Raw genomic sequence first — 26,026 nt, 5'->3', positions numbered from 1 at the left:
CCTGGGTATTTATTGTTTTATTCCTTGGCAGAAAGTGGGTTGTGGGAGGGAGAGATTGTAACAATCTCTGATCGCTGCCCGCTTCCCCGGAAAAGAAACCGGGATACACGTGGAAAGTAGACGCGGCCGTGCGGGTGATCTCGGAGCCGGAAGGCAGCAGTGCGCGTGGAGGCCACGGCTTTATCGCGTCTCCTGGTCGGACGGGATGTCTGGGCGCTTGCAGGCAGTTGGCTGTGGCGTGATCGAGTGTGCCGCCTCACACCGCAGTTCTGCGTCCGCCACAGCGCACGGCAGGCGGCTGCAGCAGCACCAGCACCATGATCGGCTACTTGAGGTACGACCCACACCCACACTCACGGCATCTGCGGGTTACTAACAACGTGGTGACTACCTGTCGTGGCCTACAGATGTAACAGAACTAAAGTTTCTTGTAGTTCCTTAGCCGTTACTCGGAATTTAACTTCTATCGAAGATGGAGTGCATCAAATCGAAGCCAGTCCTTGTTTACACTCTCGTTCATATTAGCATCATGCGTTTCAGGAGATGTACTATTAAGCCTACTTTACACCAGCGACTTTCTTCTCGAAATCGACTACTTGTGATACATACCCAGATTACCAATCAGTCGCATCTCCAATCTCATTTTTCGACACTTTATCTTTGCTTGAGGCTAAATGTGTGATACATCCACACGAATGTATCACTCTGAACATAGTATAGCATTTATAATAAATTACTACGTAATCTAACTGATATTTTATTTTAATTCACATATATTGATAGTTTGGGTTTCAATACTGTTTCGGTTTGCACTATATGCGTGGTTCAAAATTACACCGACAAACTTTGAGCGCATATAGAAGGTGTCTTCAGAAATAAAATGTACTTGTTGAATAGAAGAGATGTGTTTCACAGTAGGGAAGATGTGCAGGTACTCATAGCTTCTCAAGTATGCGTTTTAGACCTCTGTTTACTGGAATTTTTATTTTCTTGTTCCGATCCATACAACTACCTCTGCAAATTGCCTATCCCATATATCAGCTGGCAGAGCACTTGCCCGCGAAAGGCAAAGGTCCCGAGCTCGAGTCTCGGTCCGGCACACAGTCTTAATCTACCAGGAAGTTTCAAATCAGCGTACACTCCCCTGCAGAGTGAAAATCTCATTCTGGAAACATCCCCAAATCTGTGGCTAAGCCATGTCTCCGCAATATCCTTTCTTCCAGGAGTGCTAGTTCTGCATGGTACGCAGGAGAGCTTCTGTAAAGTTTGGAAGGTAGGAGACGAGGTGCTGGCAGAAGTAAAGCTTTGAGGACGGGGCGCGAGTAGTGCTTGGGTAGCTCAGTTGGCAGAGCACTTGCCCGCGAAAGACAAAGGTCCTGAGTTCAAGTCTCTGTCCGGCGCACAGTTTTAATCTGCCAGGAAGTTTCAAGTTTCTATCCCATATTGTTGGCAACAACAGTTCCGGTACTTGTGTTCCACTGTCAGAACTATCAGAACGATTTCCACTTATAACTTCCGACACGTCCCTTTCCGGAACAGGGTCCCTTACTTCAGACTGGTACATATATCCTTCTCCATCATCCCTGAAAGTGTGAAATATCGTCACATAATCACCCTCTATATATACACAATAACAAGCTCTGGCGCCTATAACTATGTCATGCCAGACACGGGTTCTTACATCTACACTATGTGATTACTCTGCTGTTCACAATTAAGTGCCTACCAGAGGATTCACTGAACAACCTTCAAGCTGTCTCTCTACCGTTCCACTCTCTAACAGTACGCGGAAAAACGAGCACTTAAATTTTTCTGTGCGAGCCTTGATTTCTCTTATTTTATCGTGATGATCATTTCTCACTATGTTTTCGCGATCAGAGGAGAAAACTGATGATTTAAATTTCATGAGAAGATCCCGTCGCAACGAAAAACGCCTGTGTTTTAATGATTGCCACTCCAATTCACGTATATGTCTCTGACATTAGCTCCCCTATTACGCGATAATACAAAACGAGCCGCCCTTCTTTGAACTTTTTCGATGTCCCGCCAGTCGCATCTGATGTGGATCCCACACCGCACAGCAATACTCCAGAATAGGGCGGACAAGTGTGGTGTAAGCAGTCTCTTTAATAGACCTGTTGCACCTTCTAAGTGTTCTGCCAATGAATCTCAGTCTTTGGTTTGCTCTACCCACAACATTATCTATGTGATCGTTCCAATTTAGGTTGTTAGTAATTGTAATCCCTAATCATTTAGTTGAATTTACAGCCTTCAGATTTGTGTGACTTATCGCGTAATAAAAATTTATCGGATTTCTTTTAGTACTCATGTGAATAACTTCACACTTTTCTTTATTCAGGGTCATTTGCCACCTTTCGTAACATATACACTCCTGGAAATGGAAAAAAGAACACATTGACACCGGTGTGTCAGACCCACCATACTTGCTCCGGACACTGCGAGAGGGCTGTACAAGCAATGATCACACGCACGGCACAGCGGACACACCAGGAACCGCGGTGTTGGCCGTCGAATGGCGCTAGCTGCGCAGCATTTGTGCACCGCCGCCGTCAGTGTCAGCCAGTTTGCCGTGGCATACGGAGCTCCATCGCAGTCTTTAACACTGGTAGCATGCCGCGACAGCGTGGACGTGAACCGTATGTGCAGTTGACGGACTTTGAGCGAGGGCGTATAGTGGGCATGCGGGAGGCCGGGTGGACGTACCGCCGAATTGCTCAACACGTGGGGCGTGAGGTCTCCACAGTACATCGATGTTGTCGCCAGTGGTCGGCGGAAGGTGCACGTGCCCGTCGACCTGGGACCGGACCGCAGCGACGCACGGATGCACGCCAAGACCGTAGGATCCTACGCAGTGCCGTAGGGGACCGCACCGCCACTTCCCAGCAAATTAGGGACACTGTTGCTCCTGGGGTATCGGCGAGGACCATTCGCAACCGTCTCCATGAAGTTGGGCTACGGTCCCGCACACCGTTAGGCCGTCTCCCGCTCACGCCCCAACATCGTGCAGCCCGCCTCCAGTGGTGTCGCGACAGGCGTGAATGGAGGGACGAATGGAGACGTGTCGTCTTCAGCGATGAGAGTCGCTTCTGCCTTGGTGCCAATGATGGTCGTATGCGTGTTTGGCGCCGTGCAGGTGAGCGCCACAATCAGGACTGCATACAACCGAGGCACACAGGGCCAACACCCGGCATCATGATGTGGGGAGCGATCTCCTACACTGGCCGTACACCACTGGTGATCGTCGAGGGGACACTGAATAGTGCACGGTACATCCAAACCGTCATCGAACCCATCGTTCTACCATTCCTAGACCGGCAAGGGAACTTGCTGTTCCAACAGGACAATGCACGTCCGCATGTATCCCGTGCCACCCAACGTGCTCTAGAAGGTGTAAGTCAACTACCCTGGCCAGCAAGATCTCCGGATCTGTCCCCCATTGAGCATGTTTGGGACTGGATGAAGCGTCGTCTCACGCGGTCTGCACGTCCAGCACGAACGCTGGTCCAACTGAGGCGCCAGGTGGAAATGGCATGGCAAGCCGTTCCACAGGACTACATCCAGCATCTCTACGATCGTCTCCATGGGAGAATAGCAGCCTGCATTGCTGCGAAAGGTGGATATACACTGTACTAGTGTCGACATTGTGCATGCTCTGTTGCCTGTGTCTATGTGCCTGTGGTTCTGTCAGTGTGATCATGTGATGTATCTGACCCCAGGAATGCGTCAATAAAGTTTCCACTTCCTGGGACAATGAATTCACGGTGTTCTTATTTCAATTTCCAGGAGTGTAGATATCTTACCTAAATCAGTTTGCAATTCGTTTTGTTCATTTGATGAGTTTACAAGACTGTAAATGACAGCATCATCTGCAAATAATCTAAGAGGGCTATTCAGATTGTCTCCTTTGTCGTTAATATAGATCAGGAACAATAGAGGGCCTATAACACTTCCTTGGGGAACGCCGGATATTACTTCTATTTTACTCGATAACTTTCCTTCTATTACTATGAACTGTGACCTTTCTGGCATGAAATCACAAATCCAGTCGCACAATTGAGGTGGTATTCCATAGGCACGCAGTTTGGTTAGATATGTTGGCAAAAATACTTCTTCAAAAGTGGTGGTAGGCAGAAAACAATTCCGAGATTGTCCTAAATGCTTTCTCCGAAAATTATTTCGAGCAGTTAGTCCACGAACCCACGCGAATTGTAAATGGTTGCGGAAACACACTTGACCTCTTAACCACAAACAATCCAGAGCTAACAGAGAGCATCATGACTGATACAGGGATTAGTGATCACAAGGTCGTTGTAGCTAGGCTCAATACCATTTCTTCCAAATGCACCAGAAACAAACGCAAAATAATTTTATTTAAAAAAGCGGATAAAGTGTCACTAGAAGCCTTCCTAAGAGACAATCTCCATTCCTTCCGAACTCACTATGCAAATGTAGACGAGATGTGGCTCAAATTCAAAGATATAGTAGCAACAGCAATTGAGAGATTCATACCTCATAAATTGGTAAGAGATGGAACTGATCCCCCATGGCACACAAAACAGGTCCGAACGCTGTTGCAGAGGCAACGGAAAAAGCATGCGAAGTTCAGAAGAACGCGAAATCCCGAAGATTGGCTAAAATTTACAGACGCCCGAAATTTGGCACGGACTTCAGTACGAGATGCCTTTAATAGGTTCCACAACGAAACGTTGTCTCGAAAATTGGTAGAAAATCCGAAGAAATTCTAGTCGTATGTAAAGTACACAAGCGGCAAGACGCAGTGAATACCTTCGCTGCGCAGTGCCGATGGTGGTGTTACCGACGACTGTGCCGCTAAAGCGGAATTACTGAACGCAGTTTTCCAAAATTCTTTCACCAGGGAAGACGAATGGAATATTCCAGAATTTGAAACACGAACAGCTGCTAGCATGAGTTTCTTAGAGGTAGATACCTTAGGGGTTGCGAAGCAACTCAAATCGCTTGATACGGGCAAGTCTTCAGGTCCAGATTGTATACCGATTAGGTTCCTTTCAGATTACGCTGATACAATAGCTCCCTACTTAGCAATCATATACAACCGCTCGCTCACCGATAGATCTGTACCTACAGATAGGAAAATTGCGCAGGTCGCACCAGTGTTTAAGAAGGGTAGTAAGAGTAATCCATCGAACTACAGACCTATATCATTGACGTCGGTTTGCAGTATGGTTTTGGAGCATGTACTGTATTCAAACATTATGAATCACCTCGAAGGGAACGATTTATTGATACGTAATCAGCATGGTTTCAGAAAACATCGTTCTTGTGCAACGCAGCTAGCTCTTTATTCGCACGAAGTAATGGCCGCTATCGACAGGGAATCTCAAGGAGATTCCGTATTTCTGGATTTCCGGAAAGCTTTTGACACCGTTCCTCACAAGCGACTTCTAATCAAGCTGCGGGCCTATGAGGTACCGTCTCAGTTGTGCGACTGGATTCGTGATTTCCTGTCAGGAAGTTCGCAGTTCGTAGTAATAGACGGCAAATCGTCGAGTAAAACTGAAGTGATATCAGGTGTTCCGCAGGGAAGCGTCCTGGGACCTCTGCTGGTCCTGATCTACACTCCTGGAAATTGAAATAAGAACACCGTGAATTCATTGTCCCAGGAAGGGGAAACTTTATTGACACATTCCTTGGGTCAGATACATCACATGATCACACTGACAGAACCACAGGCACATAGACACAGGCAACAGAGCATGCACAATGTCGGCACTAGTACAGTGTATATCCACCTTTCGCAGCAATGCAGGCTGCTATTCTCCCATGGAGACGATCGTAGAGATGCTGGATGTAGTCCTGTGGAACGGCTTGCCATGCCATTTCCACCTGGCGCCTCAGTTGAACCAGCGTTCGTGCTGGACGTGCAGACCGCGTGAGACGACGCTTCATCCAGTCCCAAACATGCTCAATGGGGGACAGATCCGGAGATCTTGCTGGCCAGGGTAGTTGACTTACACCTTCTAGAGCACGTTGGGTGGCACGGGATACATGCGGACGTGCATTGTCCTGTTGGAACAGCAAGTTCCCTTGCCGGTCTAGAAATGGTAGAACGATGGGTTCGATGACGGTTTGGATGTACCGTGCACTATTCAGTGTCCCCTCGACGATCACCAGTGGTGTACGGCCAGTGTAGGAGATCGCTCCCCACACCATGATGTGGGTGTTGGCCCTGTGTGCCTCGGTCGTATGCAGTCCTGATTGTGGCTTTCACCTGCACGGCGCCAAACATGCATACGACCATCATTGGCACCAAGGAAGAAGCGACTCTCATCGCTGAAGACGACACGTCTCCATTCGTCCCTCCATTCACGCCTGTCGCGGCACCACTGGAGGCGGGCTGCACGATGTTGGGGCGTGAGCGGAAGACGGCCTAACGGTGTGCGGGACCGTAGCCCAGCTTCATGGAGACGGTTGCGAATGGTCCTCGCCGATACCCCAGGAGCAACAGTGTCCCTAATTTGCTGGGAAGTGGCGGTGCGGTCCCCTACGGCACTGCGTAGGATCCTACGGTCTTGGCGTGCATCCGTGCGTCGCTGCGGTCCGGTCCCAGGTCGACGGGCACGTGCACCTTCCGCCGACCACTGGCGACAACATCGATGTACTGTGGAGACCTCACGCCCCACGTGTTGAGCAATTCGGCGGTACGTCCACCCGGCCTCCCGCATGCCCACTATACGCCCTCGCTCAAAGTCCGTCAACTGCACATACGGTTCACGTCCACGCTGTCGCGGCATGCTACCAGTGTTAAAGACTGCGATGGAGCTCCGTATGCCACGGCAAACTGGCTGACACTGACGGCGGCGGTGCACAAATGCTGCGCAGCTAGCGCCATTCGACGGCCAACACCGCGGTTCCTGGTGTGTCCGCTGTGCCGTGCGTGTGATCATTGCTTGTACAGCCCTCTCGCAGTGTCCGGATCAAGTATGGTGGGTCTGACACACCGGTGTCAATGTGTTCTTTTTTCCATTTCCAGGAGTGTATATAAATGACCTGGGTGACAATCTGAGCAGTTCTCTTAGGTTGTTCGCAGATGATGCTGTAATTTACCGTCTAGTAAGGTCATCCGAAGACCAGTATCAGTTGCAAAGCGATTTAGAAAAGATTGCTGTGTGGTGTGGCAGGTGGCAGTTGACGCTAAATAACGAAAAGTGTGAGGTGGTCCACATGAGTTCCAAAAGAAATCCGTTGGAATTCGATTACTCGATAAATAGCACAATTCTCAAGGCTGTCAATTCAACTAAGTACCTGGGTGTTAAAATTACGAACAACTTCAGTTGGAAAGACCACATAGATAATATTGTGGGGAAGGCGAGCCAAAGGTTGCGTTTCATTGGCAGGACACTTAGAAGATGCAACAAGCCCACTAAAGAGACAGCTTACACTACACTCGTTCGTCCTCTGTTAGAATATTGCACATCGAAAGGGTGCAAAAAAGGGCAGCTCGTTTTGTATTATTACGTAATAGGGGAGAGAGTGTGGCAGATATGACACGCGAGTTGGGATGGAAGTCATTAAAGCAAAGACGTTTTTCGTCGCGGCGAGATCTATTTACGAAATTTGAGTCACCAACTTTCAATTCAGAATGGGAAAAGATTTTGTTGAGCCCAACCTACATAGAAAGGAATGATCATCAAAATAAAATAAGAGAAATCAGAGTTCGAACAGAAAGGTTAGGTGTTCGTTTTTCCCGCGCGCTGTTCGGGAGTGGAATGGTAGAGAGAGAGTATGATTGTGGTTCGATGAACCCTCTGCCAAGCACTTAAATGTGAATTGCAGAGTTATCATGTAGATGTAGACGCTTGTGAGGAACGGTGCCGAAAGCCTTCTGAAAATCTAAAAATATGGAATTAATTTGACATCCTTTGTTATAGCACTCATTACTTCATGAGTATAAAGAGGTAGTTGTGTTTCGCAAGAACGATATTTTCTGAATCCATGCTATGTGTCAATAAATTGTTTTCTTCGAGGTACTTTATAATGTTCGAATACAGTATATGTTCCAGAACCCTACTGCTAATCTACATTAGTGATATGGGCCTGTAATTCAGCGGATTACTCCTATTTGACTTGAGCAATTTTCCAGTTTTTAGGTACGGATCTTTCTGTGAGCGAGCGGTTGTATGTAACTGCAAAATATGGAGCTATTGTATTAGCATACTCTGAGAGGGACCTGACTGGTATACAATCTGGACCGGTGGCCTTGCCTTTATTAAGTGAATTAAGCTGCTTTGCTACACCGAGGATATCTACTTCTATTTTTCTCATCTTGGCAGTTGTTCTTGATTGGAATTCAGGAATATTTATTTCGTCTTCGTTGGTGAAGGAGTTTCGGAAAACTCTGCTTTAATAACTCTGCTTTGATGGCACTATCATCAGTTACTTCACCGTTGTTATCGCGTAGTGAAGGTATTTCTTGCTTCGTGCCACTGGTGTGCTTTATGTATGAGCAGTATTTCTTTGGATTTTCTGCCAGATTCCGAGACAGAGTTTAATTGTGGAAATTATTAAAAGCATCTCGCATTGAAGAACGCGCCATATTTAGAACTTCTGCAAAACTTTGCCAATCTTGGGGATTTTGCATTCTTTTAAATTTGCGTGCTTTTTTCGTTGCTTCTGTAACAGCGATCTGACCCGTTTTGTGTACCATGGGGGATCAGTACCTCCACTTATTAATTTATGTGGTATATATCTTTCAATTGCCGTCGATACTATCTTTTTGAAATCGTTCCTCATCTTTTTTACGCTTATGTGATCAGATCGGAAGGAGTGGAGACTGTCTCTTAAAAAGGCGTTAAGAGCACTTTTATCAGCTTTTTTAAATAAGTGTACTTTGCGTTTCTTTTTTATGGTTGTGGGTGTTACGGTAATCAGCCTAGCAGCAACTGCCTTGTGGTCACTAATCCCTGTATTCGTCATGATACTCCCTATTTGTCCAGGATTACTTGTTGCTAGGAGGTCAAGTATGCTTTCGTAAGCATTTACGCTTCGAGTTGGCTCATGAACTAATTGTTCAAAATAATTTTCTGGGAAAGCATTCAGTACAATTTCGGACGACGTTTTATGCCTGCCGCCGGCTTTAAACGTATAATTTTTCCAGCATATCGAGGGTAAATTGAAGTCACCACCGACTATAATTGTATGAGTGGGGTACCTATTTGAAATGAGACTCAAGTTTCCTTTTAACTGTTTAGCAACTATATCTTCTGATTCGGGGGGAGTCGGTAAAACCATCCAATTAATAGTTTAGTCCGATTGTCAAGTTCAACCTCTACCCATACTATTTCGCAGGAACTATCTAATTCAGTTTCACTACAAGGTAAACTACTTCTGACAGCAATAAATAATCCACCACCAACTGCATTTAATCTATCCTTTCTGAACTCTATTAAGTCGCTTGAAAAAATTTCGGCTGAACTTACTTCCGGCTTTAACCAGCGTCGCTTACCTATAACTATTCGAGCTTCAGTGCTTTCTATTAGGGCTTGGAGCTCTGGTTTTTTTTCCAACACAGCTACGACAATTTACAACTACAATACCGACCGATTCTACGACTACCTTGCTGTGTTTTACCTGTCCGCTTTAGATGGACGCCCTTTTCATTTTGTTCCTCAAGACATCTTGTAGATCCCCTCGAACTTTGTCGATGTAATTTTGAAACATCCTGTATATTTATTCATTTTTTCGCCTATCGATCCCTAACTATAAGGAATAGAGCAGCCTGTTTGAGATCCGAACCACAGAAAGTCAAACGTCCTGCCCCTGCAGGCTGGGAATCAGACAGAAGGAATTCTAGTTCTGACTATGTGCGAGAGTAGTTTTTAAAATTTTTTTAACTTCAATATTTTCGTGTAACTACAATTTTAGTAATTCATCGTTATGTGACCAGTGTCTTGACATAAGGTTTTCGATTCTGTATTTTCGTGGTAGTTGATTGTGGAGTGAAATTTACCCCAACGTAACCACTGTGTAATCTGCGTAAGTCAGAGAGGATCTCTTCTAGTTGCATTCACGTATGAAGCGTATGCTTGCTGTAACTAATCTAATCCTGTTTTCCCAGTCGCTGTGGGAGAGATACATAGCGCTCTGCAGTCCTACATAGCGTAACTAATAGTGGTTCTTGCAAATTTGTAAACAGACATTTGTGGGGTTAGTTGTAGTAGCTGGTGCTGTTGGAGTCTTAGTTCGATAGACTGGTTTGATGTAGCTCTCCATGATACTCTATCCGGTGCAAACTTCTTCATCTAACTATTGCACCCTACCTCCTTCTGAATTTGCTTAGTGTATTCATCTCTTGATCTCCCTCTACGATTTTTATCCTCCACACCTCCAATACTAAACTGGTGATCCATTGATGCCTCGTAACATCTCCTACCAACCAATCCCCCTTTCTAGTCCAGTCGTGGCACAAATTTCTCTTCCCCCCAATTCTATTCAGTACCACCACATTAGTTACGTGATCTACCCATCTAATCTTCAGCATTATTCTGTGGCACCACATTTCGAAAGCTTCTATTCTCTTCTTGTCTAAACCTTTATCGTCCATGTTTCACATCCATACATGGCTACATTCCATACAAATACTTTTAGAAAAGACTTCCTGACACTTAAATCTATACTCGGTGTTAACAAATTTCTCTTCTTCAGGAACGCTTTTCTTGCCATTGTCAGTCTACATTTTATATCCTCTCTACTTCGACCATCATCCGTTATTTTGCTCCCTAAATAGCAAAACTCATCTACTACTTTAAGTATCTCATTTCCTAATCTAACTCCCGCAGCATCAAACGATTTAATTAGACTCAATTACATTATCCTCGTTTTGCTTTAGTTGATGTTCATCTTATATCCTCCTCTGAAGACCCGGTCCATTTCGTTCAACTGCTCTTCCAGGTCCTTTGCTGTCTCTGACAGAATTACAATGTCATCAGTAAACCTCAAATTTTTTTACTTCTTCTACATGGATTTTAAATATAGATTGGATAACATCGGTAATAGGCTACAACACTGTCTCACTCCCTTCCCAACCACTGCTTCCCTTTCATGTCCCTCGACTCTTATAACTGCCATCTGGTTTATGTACAAATTGTAAATAGCCTTTCGCTCCCTGTATTTTACCCCTACCACCTTCAGAATTTGAAAGAGAGCATTCCTGTCAACATTGTCAAACGCTTTCTCTGAATTTACAAATGCTAGAAACATAGGTTTGCCTTTCTTTAATCTATTTTCTAATAGGAGTCGTAGGATCGGTATTGCCTCATGTGTTCCAAGATTTCTACGGAATCCAATCTCATCGAGATCGGCTTCTACCAGTTTTTCCATTCGTCTGTAAAGCATTAGTATAACCGCACAATTCGTCTTGAGAGGTTCTTAGAATCAATATTCTTGCAGCAGAAACGCAGGCAAATGACATGTAATTAAATCCATACTTCTTCCCTGTTATAAAACGAGCAAGCCAGAATGAAACCGGTAAGCAAAAAAGAAATTATCCTAAAAAATCGACTGGTAGCTGTTTTACAACCTTTCAACATACAATTATTGAGCTATATGAAATAAAATCGTTATAGTTTCTGAATGATTTGCGTTACTATATTCAGACCGCTCAATTGACTGCGGGACATGATGGGAATAGCGTGCGCATGCACGCTTTGGTTTAGCGACGAAGTCTACTTTTCTTTTTGATGGGTTCGTCAATAAACAAAATTTGCGCATGTGGGGGACTGAGAATCCGCATTTCGTGATCGAGAAGCCTCTTCGCTCTCAAGGGGTGACTGAGTGTTCGCAATGAACGGAATAATCGATGCGATATCAATTAATGGCACGGTGACTACCGAACGGTACGTGAAGGTTTTGAAAGATGATTTCATCCCCATTACCCAAAGTGGCCCTGATTTCGACAAGATGTGGTTCATGTAAAACGGAGCTCGACCCCATCGAAGCAGGAGAGTGATGTCCTGGAGGAGCACTCTGGAGACTGCATTCCGGCTCTGGGATACCCAGAGGCTACTGGCATGAGCCTCGATTGGCAACCATATTCTCCAAGTCTGAACACATACGATCCCTTTTTGTGGGGTTACATTAAAGGTCCATGGACTTTGCCGTTGGTGGGGAGGCTTGCGTGCCTCAGCGATACAGATGGCCGTACCGTAGGTGCAACCACAACGGAGGGGTATCTGTTGGGAGGCCAGACAAACGTGTGGTTCCTGAAGAGGGGCAGCGGCCTTTTCAGTAGTTGCAGGGGCAACAGTCTGGATGACTGACTGATCTGGCCTTGTAACAATAACCAAAACGGCTTTGCTGTTCTGGTACTGCGAACGGCTGAAAGCAAGGGGAAACTACAGCCGTCACATTTCCCGTGGGCGTGCAGCTTTACTGTATGGTTAAATGATGATGGCGTCCTCTTGCGTAAAATATTCCGGAGGTAAAATAGTCTCCCAATCGGATCTCCGGGCGGGGACTACTCAGGACGACGTTGTTAGTAATGAGAAAGAAAAGAATAGGAAAAAAGGAATGCGGGATATAAAATACTACAAACAGCATAATGAACGCATTATTGTGGCCAAGATAGATACGAAGCCCACACCTACTACAGTAGTACAAGTTTATATGCCAACTAGCTCTGCAGATGACGAAGAAATTGAAGAAATGTATGATGAAATAAAAGAAATTATTCAGATAGTGAAGGGAGACGAAAATTTAATAGTCAATGGTGACTGGAATTCAAGTGTAGGAAAAGGGAGAGAAGGAAACGTAGTAGGTGAATATGGATTGGGGCTAAGAAATGAAAGAGGAAGCCGCCTGGTAGAATTTTGCACAGAGCACAACTTAATCATAGCTAACACTTGGTTTAAGAATCATGATAGAAGGTTGTATACATAGAAGAACCCTGGAGATACTAAAAGGTATCAGATAGATTATATAATGGTAAGACAGAGATTTAGGAACCAGGTTCTAAATTGTAAGACATTTCCAGGGGCAGATGTGGACTCTGACCACAATCTATTGGTTATGACCTGTAGATTAAAACTGAATAAACTGCAAAAAGGTGGGAATTTAAGGAGATGGGACCTGGATAAACTGACTAAACCAGAGGTTGTACAGAGTTTCAGGGAGAGCATAAGGGAACAATTGACAGGAATGGGGGAAAGACATACAGTAGAAGAAGAATGGGTAGCTTTGAGGGATGAAGTAGTGAAGGCAGCAGAGGATCAAGTAGGTAAAAAGACGAGGGCTAGTAGAAATTCTTGGGTAACAGAAGAAATATTGAATTTAATTGATGAAAGGAGAAAATATAAAAATGCAGTAAATGAAACAGGCAAAAAGGAATACAAACGCCTCAAAAATGAGATCGACAGGAAGTGCAAAATGGCTAAGCAAGGATGGCTAGAGGACAAATGTAAGGATGTAGAGGCTTATCTCACTAGGGGTAAGATAGATACTGCCTACAGGAAAATTAAAGAGACTTTTGGAGATAAGAGAACCACTTGTATGAACATCAAGAGCTCAGATGGAAACCCAGTTCTAAGCAAAGAAGGGAAAGCAGAAAGGTGGAAGGAGTATATAGAGGGTCTATACAAGGGTAATGTACTTGAGGACAATATTATGGAAATGCAAGAGGATGCAGATGAAGATGAAATAGGAGATACGATACTGCGTGAAGAGTTTGACAGAGCACTGAAAGACCTGAGTCGAAACAAGGCCCCCGGAGTAGACAACATTCCATTGGAACTACTGACGGCCTTGGGAGAGCCAGTCCTGACAAAACTCTACCATCTGGTGAGCAAGATGTATGAAACAGGCGAAATACCCTCAGACTGCAAGAAGAATATAATAATTCCAATCCCAAAGAAAGCAGGTGTTGACAGATGTGAAAATTACCGAACAATCAGTTTAAGAAGCCACAGTTGCAAAATACTAACACGAATTCTTTACAGACGAATGGAAAAACTAGTAGAAACCGACCTCGGGGAAGATCAGTTTGGATTCCGTAGAAATACTGGAACACGTGAGGCAATATTGACCTAACGACTTATCTTAGAAGAAAGATTAAGGAAAGGTAAACCTACGTTTCTAGCATTTGTCGACTTAGAGAAAGCTTTTGACAATGTTGACTGGAATACTCTATTTCAAATTCTAAAGGTGGCAGGGGTAAAATACAGAGAGCGAAAGGCTATTTACAATTTGTACAGAAACCAGATGGCAGTTATAAGAGTCGAGGGACATGAAAGGGAAGCAGTGGTTGGGAAGGGAGTAAGACAGGATTATAGCCTCTCCCCGATGTTATTCAATCTGTATATTGAGCAAGCAGTAAAGGAAACAAAAGAAAAATTCGGAGTAGGTATTAAAATTCATGGAGAAGAAGTAAAAACTTTGAGGTTCGCCGATGACATTGTAATTCTGTCAGAGACAGCAAAGGACTTGGAAGAGCAGTTGAATGGAATGGACAGAGTACTTGAAAGGAGGATATAAGATGAACATCAACAAAAGCAGAACGAGGATAATGGAATGAAGTCGAATTAAGTCGAGTGATGCTGAGGGAATTAGATTAGGAAATGAGACACTTAAAGTAGTAAAGGAGTTTTGCTATTTAGGGAGTAAAATAACTGATGATGGTCGAAGTAGAGAGGATATAAAATGTAGACTGGCAATGGCAAGGAAAGCGTTTCTCAAGAGGAGAAATTTGTTAACATCGAGTATAGATTTAAGTGTCAGGAAGTCGTTTCTGAAAGTATTTGTATGGAGTGTAGCCATGTATGGAAGTGAAACATGGACGGTAAACAGTTTGGATAAGAAGAGAATAGAAGCTTTCGAAATATGGTGCTACAGAAGAATGCAGAAGATTAGATGGGTAGATCACATAACTAATGAGGAAGTATTGAATAGGATTGGGGAGAAGAGAAGTTTGTGGCACAACTTGACCAGAAGAAGGGATCGGTTGGTAGGACATGTTCTGAGGCATCAAGGGATCACCAATTTAGTATTGGAGGGCAGCGTGGAGGGTAAAAATCGTAGGGGGAGACCAAGAGATGAATACACTAAGCAGATTCAGAAGGATGTAGGTTGCAGTAAGTACTGGGAGATGAAGAGGCTTGCGCAGGATAGAGTGGCGTGGAGAGCTGCATCAAACTAGTCTCAGGACTGAAGACCACAACAACAACAATATGATTTTAGAGGTCTTCTCGGAAACCAAAATTTGGTACTCACAGCACAATTTTCACATGCCAGATTTTGTAGATACATTCACCACACGTAGTTCAACTGTTCTCTGCATTCATTTTATGAGACACATTAATAATTTGTTTCATGTGATTATACAAATTTCAGCTTAAAATTTTGTTTAATTATCAGTGCATAAATGTGATGATAAAATAAACAAATTACATTTTGGATAATATTAAGGCATGTTGTTGTTGTGGTCTTCAGTCCTGAGACTGGTTTGATGCAGCTCTCCATGCTACTCTATCCTGTGCAAGCTTCTTCATCTCCCAGTACCTACTGCAGCCTACATCCTTCTGAATCTGCTTAGTGTATTCATCTCTTGGCCTTCCTCTTCGATTTTTACCCTCCACGCTGCCCTCCAATACTAAATTGGTGATCCCTCGATATCTCAGAACATGTCCTACCAACCGATCCCTTCTTCTAGTCAAGTTGTGCCACAAACTTCTCTTCTCCCCAGTTCTATTCAATACCTCCTCATTAGTTATGTGATCTACCCATCTAATCTTCAGTATTTTTATGTAACACCACATTTTGAAAGCTTGTGTTGTTAATATGCAAACGAACCAAGACTACTTCCTGCAAAAATTATGATTATAAAGTTGGCACTGAGCTGAAGAAAACAAATTTATGGTAAAACAGATTTTAACATTTTATCAAAAAATGAATGTTACTACATGACACATCCTCATTAAAATTCAATGGCATCATAACGTTTTATCTTCCTATTTATATGAGGCTGCTTCTCGTAATTGCAAGAGCAGGGTCACCTTTTCCCCGAATTGTCTGAATAAAAATTTACTCACAATTTTCTTGAAGTAGTGCATTGGGAGGGATATCTGAATGTAAGCCAAAGCCTATTTCCTTGGTGCTTGTTCATTGTACTGAACATAACTTCAGCGTACCTCCTACGTTTATATAAATACACAGTCAAAAGGCCAAATAATTGACTTCCAACGATTGGCTGCTAATTGTTTCGCTGCAGTTTTCCTGGAAATGTTGCAACTTATTTTTCCCACTTTAAGTTCATGCCAAGTTTGGAGTAAAGATGGTTCTGTTCCATGAAGACAGATATCAAAAATTACGTTTGGCATCTTTCGGTGTGCCACAGCCTCTTACATAGTCCGTATTTCAAAAGTTTCTTAGACGTCCTCGTAATTCGAATACAGCAAAATTACTTTTGGATCTAACAGTAAATACTCCAAAGAGATGAAATAGCTATCAATTTTAAAAAAATGAATTTTAGGGTGGAGTCTCCCCTTAAAATGGAGAGTAGATGTTTTTAAAGCGATGAAAAGTAGGATAATGGTCGAGTTAGGAACATCAACGTATAAGTGCAGGGTACCTAGTGTATATGTTTATTATATGTGATGGTGTCTTGATACGCTTAGTGTTCTATTAATGTGCTTCAAACCTTTGAACACAACGGAAAAAATCGATTTACAACAACATTACAATAGATTCCATGCAAAAGGTTATGGTCATTTGGAAGGCGAACAGAAGGAATGCGATGTGTAAAAATTTAAAAAAAAAAGTTTATGTGAGCAGAGAAATAAATGTCTCAATACGTTTTGCAATATTTTCAGTATGACAATACATTTTTGTTTTCAGGAGAAACAATCAACGAACTAATCTGATGTTAGGACAAGTTACCATACAGCGTTCCACCTTGCAAATGATCGCTCACTTTCACTTATTTTAGGGTGTTTTAGGGTGGCTTTGGCAACGTGGAAACTCGGTCACAGAAATGACACTTGCGTGGTTAGTTTCATAGCAAAATTAGTCTCGTAGATTTCTATTTCCTCAATGTAAATTTTCACGTCTTCAAACTTACCTATTCGATTATGTTGATGTTTAGATTTACATGTACATGCTGCTTTTTTACGCTGTGAAGAACAACGAAATCAACCCACAAAAGCCCACTGGCAGATTTCAAGTTAAGAGCATGTCTTCGAATTAGCGTTATTCGAAACGAAGTACCAGACATTGATCCTTCCGTGAAAAGTAAAATAAGTAATATTCATTGATATTCTGTGTTTCTACGTTTAACTTTTAACTAAAATGGTAACGAAATATAAATCGGTCACTTTAAATTTCGCCCTAAAATGGCGTTTTTCTTACTTATAAAAATCATGTCAGATTTCATTGTATGTTTTCCTTCTGTCGAATTTCCCATTAATACCACAACTTGAAAATAAATTCCCACAGAACGCGTCCATGAAGCAGTCTGAAATGGGTGTTAACGGCATGAGCATCGTGAGAGCATCTGTGCTGAACTGAAATAGTTCATTGTATGCCTGTATCTGTAAAAATCCGGTTATCCCGTCAATAAGACCAGGCTCCATGCAAGTGTCATTTTGTAACATTGAATACAGGGTACACGATGCTCTACAGACGAGAACATACTCTTGTTGAACAGTTTCAGCCATTTGAATGGAGCCGCATTATCGGTCTTTAGCAAACTGGACGGAAGTAGCGACGAACTTTAGCACATGTTGGGCGCAGCGTACCGGTAGTGCTTCGTTGCTGTCGGCAGTGGTCTGTGAGACATTCCCAGACCTTACGTCAGGCTCTGGACGTCACGTAACGCAGGCGCGTGTCAAGGTCGATGCATTATGTGAGCAGCGGTGATCCACCGAACATCATCCAGGAAAGAAGTATCGGCACATGTTATACCTGCTGTGTCATCAGAGACCACTGATAACCGTCTGCTTGGTGCAATACTAAGATCACGTGTATGATCTTGTTGTTGTTGCTGTTGTGGTCTTCAGTCCTGAGACTGGTTTGATGCACCTCTCCATGCTAATCTATCCTGTGCAAGCTCCTTCATCTCCCAGTACCTACTGCAACCTACATCCTTCTGAATCTGCTTAGTGTATTCATCTCTTGCTCTCCCTCTACGATTTTTACCCTCCACGCTGCCCTCCAATGCTAAATTGGTGATCCCTTGATGCCTCAGGATATGTCCTACCAACCGATCCCTTCTTCTAGTCAAGTTGTGCCACAAACTTCTCTTCTCCTCAATCCTATTCAATACCTCCTCATTAGTTACGTGATCTACCCACCTAATCTTCAACATCATTCTGTAGCACCACGTTTCGAAAGCTTCTATTGTCTTCTTGCCCAAACTACTTATCGTCCATGTTTCACTTCCATACATGGCTACACTCCATAAAAATACTTTCAGAAACGACTTCCTGATACTTAAATCTATACTCGATGTTAACAAATTTCTCTTCTTCAGAAACGCTTTCCTTGCCATTGCCAGTCTACCTTTTATATCCTCTCTACTTAGACCATCATCACATATTTTGCTCCCCAAATAGCAAAACTCCTTTACTACTTTAAGTGTCTCATTTCCCAAACTAATTCCCTCAGCTTCACCCAGCTTAATTCGACTACATTCCATTACCCTTGTTTTACTTTTGTTGATGTTCATCTTATATCCTCCTTTCAAGACAATGTCCATTCCGTTCAACTGCTCTTCCAAGTCCTTTGCTGTCTCTGACAGAATTACAATGTCATCGGCGAACCTCAAAGTTTTTATTTCTTCTCCCTGGATTTTAATACCTACTCCGAATTTATCTTTTGATTCCTTTACTGCTTGCTCAATATACAGATTGAATAACATTGGGGAGAGGCTACAACCCTGTCTCACTCCCTTCCCAACCACTGCTTCCCTTTCATGTCCCTCGACTCTTATAACTGCCATCTGGTTTCTGTACAAATTGTAAATAGCATTTCGCTCCCCGTATTTTACCCCTGCCACCTTTACAATTTGAAAGAGAGTATTCCAGTCAACATTGTCAAAAGCTTTCTCTAAGTCTACAAATGCTAGAAACGTAGGTTTACCTTTCCTTAATCTTTCTTCTGAGATAAGTCGTAAGCTCAGTATTGCCTCACGTGTCTTAATATTTCTACGGAATCCAAACTGATGTTCCCCGATGTCGACTTCTATCAGTTTTTCCATTCGTCTGTAAAGAATTCGTGTTAGTATTTTGCAGCTGTGACTTAAAACCTGATAGTTCGGTAATTTTCACATCTGTCAACAACTGCTTTCTTTGGGATTGGAATTATTACATTCTTCTTGAAGTCTGAGGGTATTTCGCCTGTCTCATACATCTTGCTCACCAGATGGTAGAGTTTTGTCAGGACTGGCTCTCCCAAGACCGTCAGTAGTTCTAATGGAATGTTGTCTACTCCCGGGGCCTTGTTTCGGCTCAGGTCTTTCAGTGCTCTGTCAAACTCTTCACGCAGTATCGTATCTCCCATGTCATCTTCATCTACATTCTCTTCCATTTCTATAATATTGTACTCAAGTACATCGCCCTTGTATAAACCCTCTATATACTCCTTCCATCTTTCCGCTTTCCCTTCTTTGGTTAGAACTGGGTTTCCATCTGAGCTCTTGATCTTCATACAAGTAGTTCTCTTTTCTCCAAAGGTCTCTTTAATTTTCCTGTAGGCAGTATCTATCTTACCCCTAGTGAGATAAGCCTCTACATCCTTACATTTGTCCTCTAGCCATCCCTACTTAGCCATTTTGCACTTCCTGTCGATCTCATTTTTGAGACGTTTGTATTCCTTTTTGCCTGCTTCATTTACTGTATTTTTATATTTTCTCCTTTCATCAATTAAATTCAATATTTCTCCTGTTACCCAAGGATTTCTACTAGCCCTCATCTTTTTACCTACTTGATCCTCTGCTGCCTTCACTACTTCATCCCTCAGAGCTGCCCATTCGTCTTCTACTGTATTTCTTTCCCCCATTCCTGTCAATTGTTCCCGTATGCTGTCCCTGAAACTCTGTACAACCTCTGGTTTAGTTAGTTTATCCAGGTCCCATCTCCTTAAATTCCCACCTTTTTGCAATTTCTTCAGTTTTAATCTACAGTCCATAACCAATAGATTGTGGTCAGAGTCCACATCTGCCCCTGGAAATGTCCTAAATCTCTGTCTTACCATTATATAATCTATCTGATACCTTTTAGTATCTCCAGGATTCTTCCATGTGTACAACCTTCTTTTATGATTCTTGAACCAAGTGTTAGCTATGATTAAGTTATGCTCTGCGCAAAATTCTACTAGAGGGTTTCCTCTTTCATTTCTTAGCCCCAATCCATATTCACCTACTATGTTTCCTTCTCTCCCTTTTCCTACTGTCGAATACCAGTCACCCATGACTATTAAATTTTCGTCTCCCTTCACTACCTGAATAATTTCTTGTATCTCATCATACATTTCTTCTATTTCTTCGTCATCTGCAGAGCTAGTTGGCATATAGACTTGTACTACTGTAGTAGGCATGGGCTTCGTGTCTATCTTGGCCACTATAATACGTTCACTATGCTGTTTGTAGTAGCTTATGTCCCGCACTCCTACTTTTTTTATTCATTATTAAACCTAATCCTGCATTACCTCTATTTGATTTTGTATTTATAACCCTGTATTCACCTGACCAAAAGTCTTGTTTCTCCTGCCACCGAACTTCACTAATTCCCACTATATCTAACTTTAATCTATCCATTTCCCTTTTTAAATTTTCTAACCTACCTGCCCGATTAAGGGATCTGACATTCCGCGCTCCGATCCGTAGAATGCCAATTTTCTTTCTCCTGATAACGACATCCTCTTGGGCCGGCCGCGGTGGTCTAGCGGTTCTGGCGCTGCAGTCCGGAACCGCGGGACTGCTACGGTCGCAGGTTCGAATCCTGCCTCGGGCATGGGTGTGTGTGATGTCCTTAGGTTAGTTAGGTTTAAGTAGTTCTAAGGGGACTTATGTTGAGCCATTTGAACCATTTGACATCCTCTTGAGTATTCCCCGCCCGGAAATCCGAATGGGGGACTATTTTACCTTCTGAATATTTTCCGCGAGAGGACGCCATCATCATTTAACCATACAGTAAAGCTGCCTGCCCTCGGGAAAAATGACGGCTGTAGTTTCCCCTTACTTTCAGCCATTCCCAGTACCACAACAGCAAGGCCGTTTTGGTTAGTGTTACAAGGCCAGATCAGTCAATCATCCAGACTGTTGCCCCTGCAACTACTGAAAAGGCTGCTGCCCCTCTTCAGGAACCATACGTTTGTCTGGCCTCTCCACAGATACCCCTCCGTTGTGGTTGCACCTACAGTACGGCTATCTGTATCGCTGAATCACGCAAGCCTCCCCACCAACGGCAAGGTCCATGGTTCATTGGGGGGGGGGTGTTTGTTGATCTTACTGTATGGAATAAGTTTGACCTGAAGATCAAGGTAGGGTGCAGCAGACTTCTGCCAAAGAAACAAAAGAGAACAGGAAGAAAAGAGACTGTAGCCACTGGAGGGCTGTAGGCCATATGGTGCAGGACAAATTAGAAACAGGCTACCAGGTCACAAGTTTTGTGAAGCCAAGCCAGGTGACAGAGGACATATGGAATCTCTGCGAAGGTTCAGGCAAAGAGGCTCAGGTTATTGTAGTTGACGGATCAGGGAGCAGCCTGGATAAGAACATTAATTTCAGCATTGGAGGTGACATGGATGAAACAGGAGTAGCAACTACACACACAAATGTGAGTTTTGTGGAGGTCCTGCAGTGCCATGACCAGCCCTGTGTAAACTAGAGATGGGCAAAACTGTTCTTTTCAGAGATTGTATCAGAACTGTTCACTCCCTGAAATGAATTAGCTCTTTTTCATGACTCACCACTCATTTACAATAGAAAATAAATGGAAGGCACATTGCCCTTTAAACTTGGTTTATTCCAGTACTATACCTGTATTTTGATCTTATTTGATCCTATTTTGAAGTAACACAGATAATGAGTAAGAATTTTGTATTGTTTATTGAAATTTCCACGATATGACAAAGTTTTGGATTATTGATTTATTTTGCACTATCGTGGTTTTTTGGGTGATCAGAAAATGTTGTAACTTGAGATTTACATTAACAATATATTTGGCTATAATGTATTAAAATTTCATTAACCTCATACAAATACATCGCAAGCCATATATTTTTAAAGTGAACGTTTCCTTCCGAAGACGCCTAAAATCTCAAAATCCGTACCAGAATAAGAAAAAAAATATAAATTTGACTGTAAAACGAAAGTGCTGCATATAGCCTTACGCAGAATAAAACAAGGAAAATATTGGTGTATCACATTTTGCAATACGTTTATCGGTTCGCTCGTAATTAAAGCGTAAATTCGAGTGTCCATAATAAAAATCCTATAGTAAGATGAGTCGTCAGGAACCTAATCTAATCAGTTTAAACAAAGAAAAATAAAATAAAAACAATTGATGTATACATAACATAATAATGTAATATACATAGCGGTATTACTACGAAGAACAATATCCAGTAGAGACGAACTCCGATGCAGAGGCGCTGAGTCGAGCAGGTCGAGCTGCGAGCTGTATTACTGCGTGAGCTGAGGCCGCAGAGACCAGAGTGACACCTGAGTCGCTTTTCTCAACGCTCTGGCTAGAGTCGAGATGGTGGGGCGAGCGTTGAGCGGGCGAGTTCCGAGGGTGGGGGGGAGCGGTGAACTCACCCACTCCGAGACAAATCGTCCGTTCCCTTGCGAGCAGGTTGTTGCAAGTAGTTCCTATGTTATCCGCTAGGTGGCTCTCTGTCCTGTTGCTCGCATCAACTGCCCAGAGGGCAGGACGTGCGACTGAAACGATCGCCGACAGAGTGCGATGCGAAGTTACGCTGCGCCAGACACTGCAGGCGGCAGACGACGCACAGAGATGGCACGGCATATGTGAAACACAAAATCCAATGGGGCACTGCACAATGCAGGCAGCCAAGGTAGAAGCAGGGCAGAGGCCGGCGCTGGCTGTGTTGTGTGGCGTGCACTGTGCTCTGACCAGCAGAGGCGCTGCTGATAGGCTCCGTCTCTCTCTCTCTCTCTCTCTCTCTCTCTCTGCTGTGGGAAACGTTTGGAGCTACCGTTCTTTTTTTCTGAATCACTGATTGTTCACTCCTTTGAAAGATGCAACTCTATGCATTAGTTCAAGAGCGGATCCCCCATCTCTAGTGTAAACACTGCTGTGAGCCGGGTGAACTCTGAGTTGAGCAGGCTGCTTCTGACTGACATGAAATCAAATCTCATATGAGTGCAGTGCCAGTTGATACAGTTGGGAGATGGGCATATGACAGATACAGCCTACACCTGAATAGAAGAGGACAAGATATGTTGCCTGAGTTTATTGCCGATAATATACACGGGGGGAGGGGGCATCATGCAAAGTAAGATCTCTGTAATAAGTGGTGTCAGAGACGCACGTTTTGGGTTAGAATCAGGATTTACACACCCTGTTTCCAAAGAAGTAAAAATAACAGGTGATCCCCCGAAAACGCTTGCACGGAAAAGTAAGGTTACCTCATTTTGTCAAAATATTAGACGACTGAGTAATAAGGCAGAAGAGCTACTTGTCTGTTTGGAAAATTTAGAGAGCTCCTAGGCCTATCTGAGCACCATATAACCACAAGACTGCATAAATTACATATACGAGATTACGCTTTAGCAGCTTACTCATGTAGAACTAATATGGGAAAAGAAGGAGTCGTTACATACATTGAAAGAGAACACAAGTACAGAAACATCGAGACCAATACATTTTGTAGTGATCAGCTCAAAGAAGTGTATATTTGTGAAGAGATACTGAAAAATAGATCACTTTTAATTCTAACTGTATACAGATCCCCACTGGCAAATTTTGAGCTGTTTATGAGTAATCAGGATTCCTTACTGTGCTATATGTCAGACAGCAGCAAGCAGTTAATAATCTGTGGTGACTACCATGTAGATTTCCTAAAGGATTCTGATAGGAAAAGTGAAATGGACACCTTATTTCGATTCTATAGTTTGATTTCGGTTATTAACTTTCCAATGTTGACAGTAGGACTCCAGTTGATAATGTTTTCCTTGGTGAAGCTCAAAGCAAGAAAGTAACTGCTTACCCTGTAACAAATGACCTCTCTGATAAATAATACAGTGACTTACAGTGTGCATATTACTCAGTGGGAATGAATTAAAATAATTATGAATACAGGACAAACGTTTTTCATAATAATTTACAGAAGACGACCTCGGATGAATTTTATAATGAACCAAATGCTAACACAAAATTTAATCTATTCCATGATGAATTCATATCATTATCTGAAAGAAGGTATTAAATAGCCATGTAAAAAAAACTTTGGTTACTAGAGGGATTAAAGTAATGGCCTCTGCAAATCACAGTTTGGGTGTCAGGTCAGAAGACTTGCTCCATTGAGAATACCATTCACAGTTTCGTTCACCAGATTTTAGAACCATCAAATGATAAAATAGCGCCGACTGGCATTTTCTGCGACCAACCTAAGGAATTTGGCTTTAAATCACAGTATTCCAAAAAACTCAAAGTTTCATGGGATTAATGGTATAGCCAACCAATGGATAATTTCATACCTAACCAAAAGAAAACAGAAAGTTGTACTTAATAATTCAACCAATGTCGACTGGGGGCGTAATTCTGGATTTTTAAAATAAAATCACACTTGGTGTTCTTGAAGGCTCAGTTTTGTCTTCACATATGTAAACGATCTTCCATGTAATATACAAGCAGAATAACTTCATTTTGCAGATAATACTAGTATTATAATCAATCCAAGCATAGGCCTATATACAGAAACAGATGAGTTGCTAAACAATGTTCCTAGAAGTATCATTGGCCGGTTTTCTGCGAATGATCTGACCCTCAGTTTTAAAAAGACACAAAGTATTCAGTGATGCAAATCTAGCAGTACTCCAGCAGCTATAAGTATAACACATGGTGAGGAAAATGATAAGTAAGGTGCAAATTTCAAAATTATTGGGTGTCAATATTGATGAGAATTTGAACTGGAAAAAGCACATTTTGGAAATTCTAAAACAACTAAGTTGAGTCATATTTACCCTTAGAATTATTGCAAATCTTGGGCAGAGACAAATCAGTAGGTTGAGATATTTTGCATATTTTCATTCAGCGATGTCATATGGTATATTGTTGGGATCACTCGTCTTCAAGAAAGAAAAGTTTCATTGCTCAAAAACGCTCTGCTTATCCACGATCATGTTGTAGGCATCTGTTTAAGGAATTGGGCATTCTGACTACTGCCTCACAGTATATTTATTCCCTCATGAAGTTTGTTGTAAATAATCCATTACAGTTTAGAAGGAACAATGATGTTCGTAATTACAATACCAGTAGGCAACAGACATTCAGTACTCCACGATAAGGTTATCGTTAGCACAAAAACGAGTGCACAATGCTGCAACAAAAATTTTTCGTCGGTTACCCAGTGATTTAAAATATCTGACAGACAGCGAAGCAATATTTGAAAAAAAAAATTGAAAAAAATTCTCCTTGACAACTTCTCTGTTCTGTAGAACAATATCTGCTGCTGCAATGTGTTAAAGGTGGTGAGTAAGAATCACTAACTCACACCTGTATGTTGAAAAAATAAAATAAAATAAAATAAACTTATTAATGTTCTGGATGTAGTCACATTTACACATAAATTTGCCTTGTGACTGTAAAATGACTCTTTCCATATCATTATGGTTTATCACGCAAAATGTCTGATGGAACATGAAGCAAACGAACTAACTAGCCTCTGGCCAGGTTACCATTGAGACCATGACACCGCCAAGCGAGGCTACTCTGACGTTGTGAAAGAGTTGACTGGCGAGTGGAATGACGGTACCTCGTCATCAGTGATCTGTCTGTAGGCAGATGATGGACGT

The 26,026-nt window shown here is 42.7% G+C and overlaps 1 protein-coding gene across 2 annotated transcripts in view; it reads left to right on the top strand.

Moving 5' to 3' along the window:
- The first annotated feature begins 247 nt into the window (after nt 1-247).
- Nucleotides 248-26,026, top strand: part of LOC126163413 (short-chain dehydrogenase/reductase family 9C member 7-like) — a 159,321-nt gene continuing 133,542 nt past the window's right edge. For both annotated transcript variants that reach the window (XM_049920175.1, XM_049920174.1), the window contains exon 1: nt 248-334. In XM_049920175.1, coding sequence (XP_049776132.1) covers nt 318-334 — 17 coding nt within the window. In that variant the 5' untranslated portion in view covers nt 248-317. The remainder of the gene's footprint in view (nt 335-26,026) is intronic.

Source organism: Schistocerca cancellata, chromosome 1 (assembly GCF_023864275.1).
Source record: "Schistocerca cancellata isolate TAMUIC-IGC-003103 chromosome 1, iqSchCanc2.1, whole genome shotgun sequence".
Taxonomy (NCBI): domain Eukaryota; kingdom Metazoa; phylum Arthropoda; class Insecta; order Orthoptera; family Acrididae; genus Schistocerca; species Schistocerca cancellata.
This window is presented reverse-complemented; position numbering and strand designations above follow the sequence as displayed.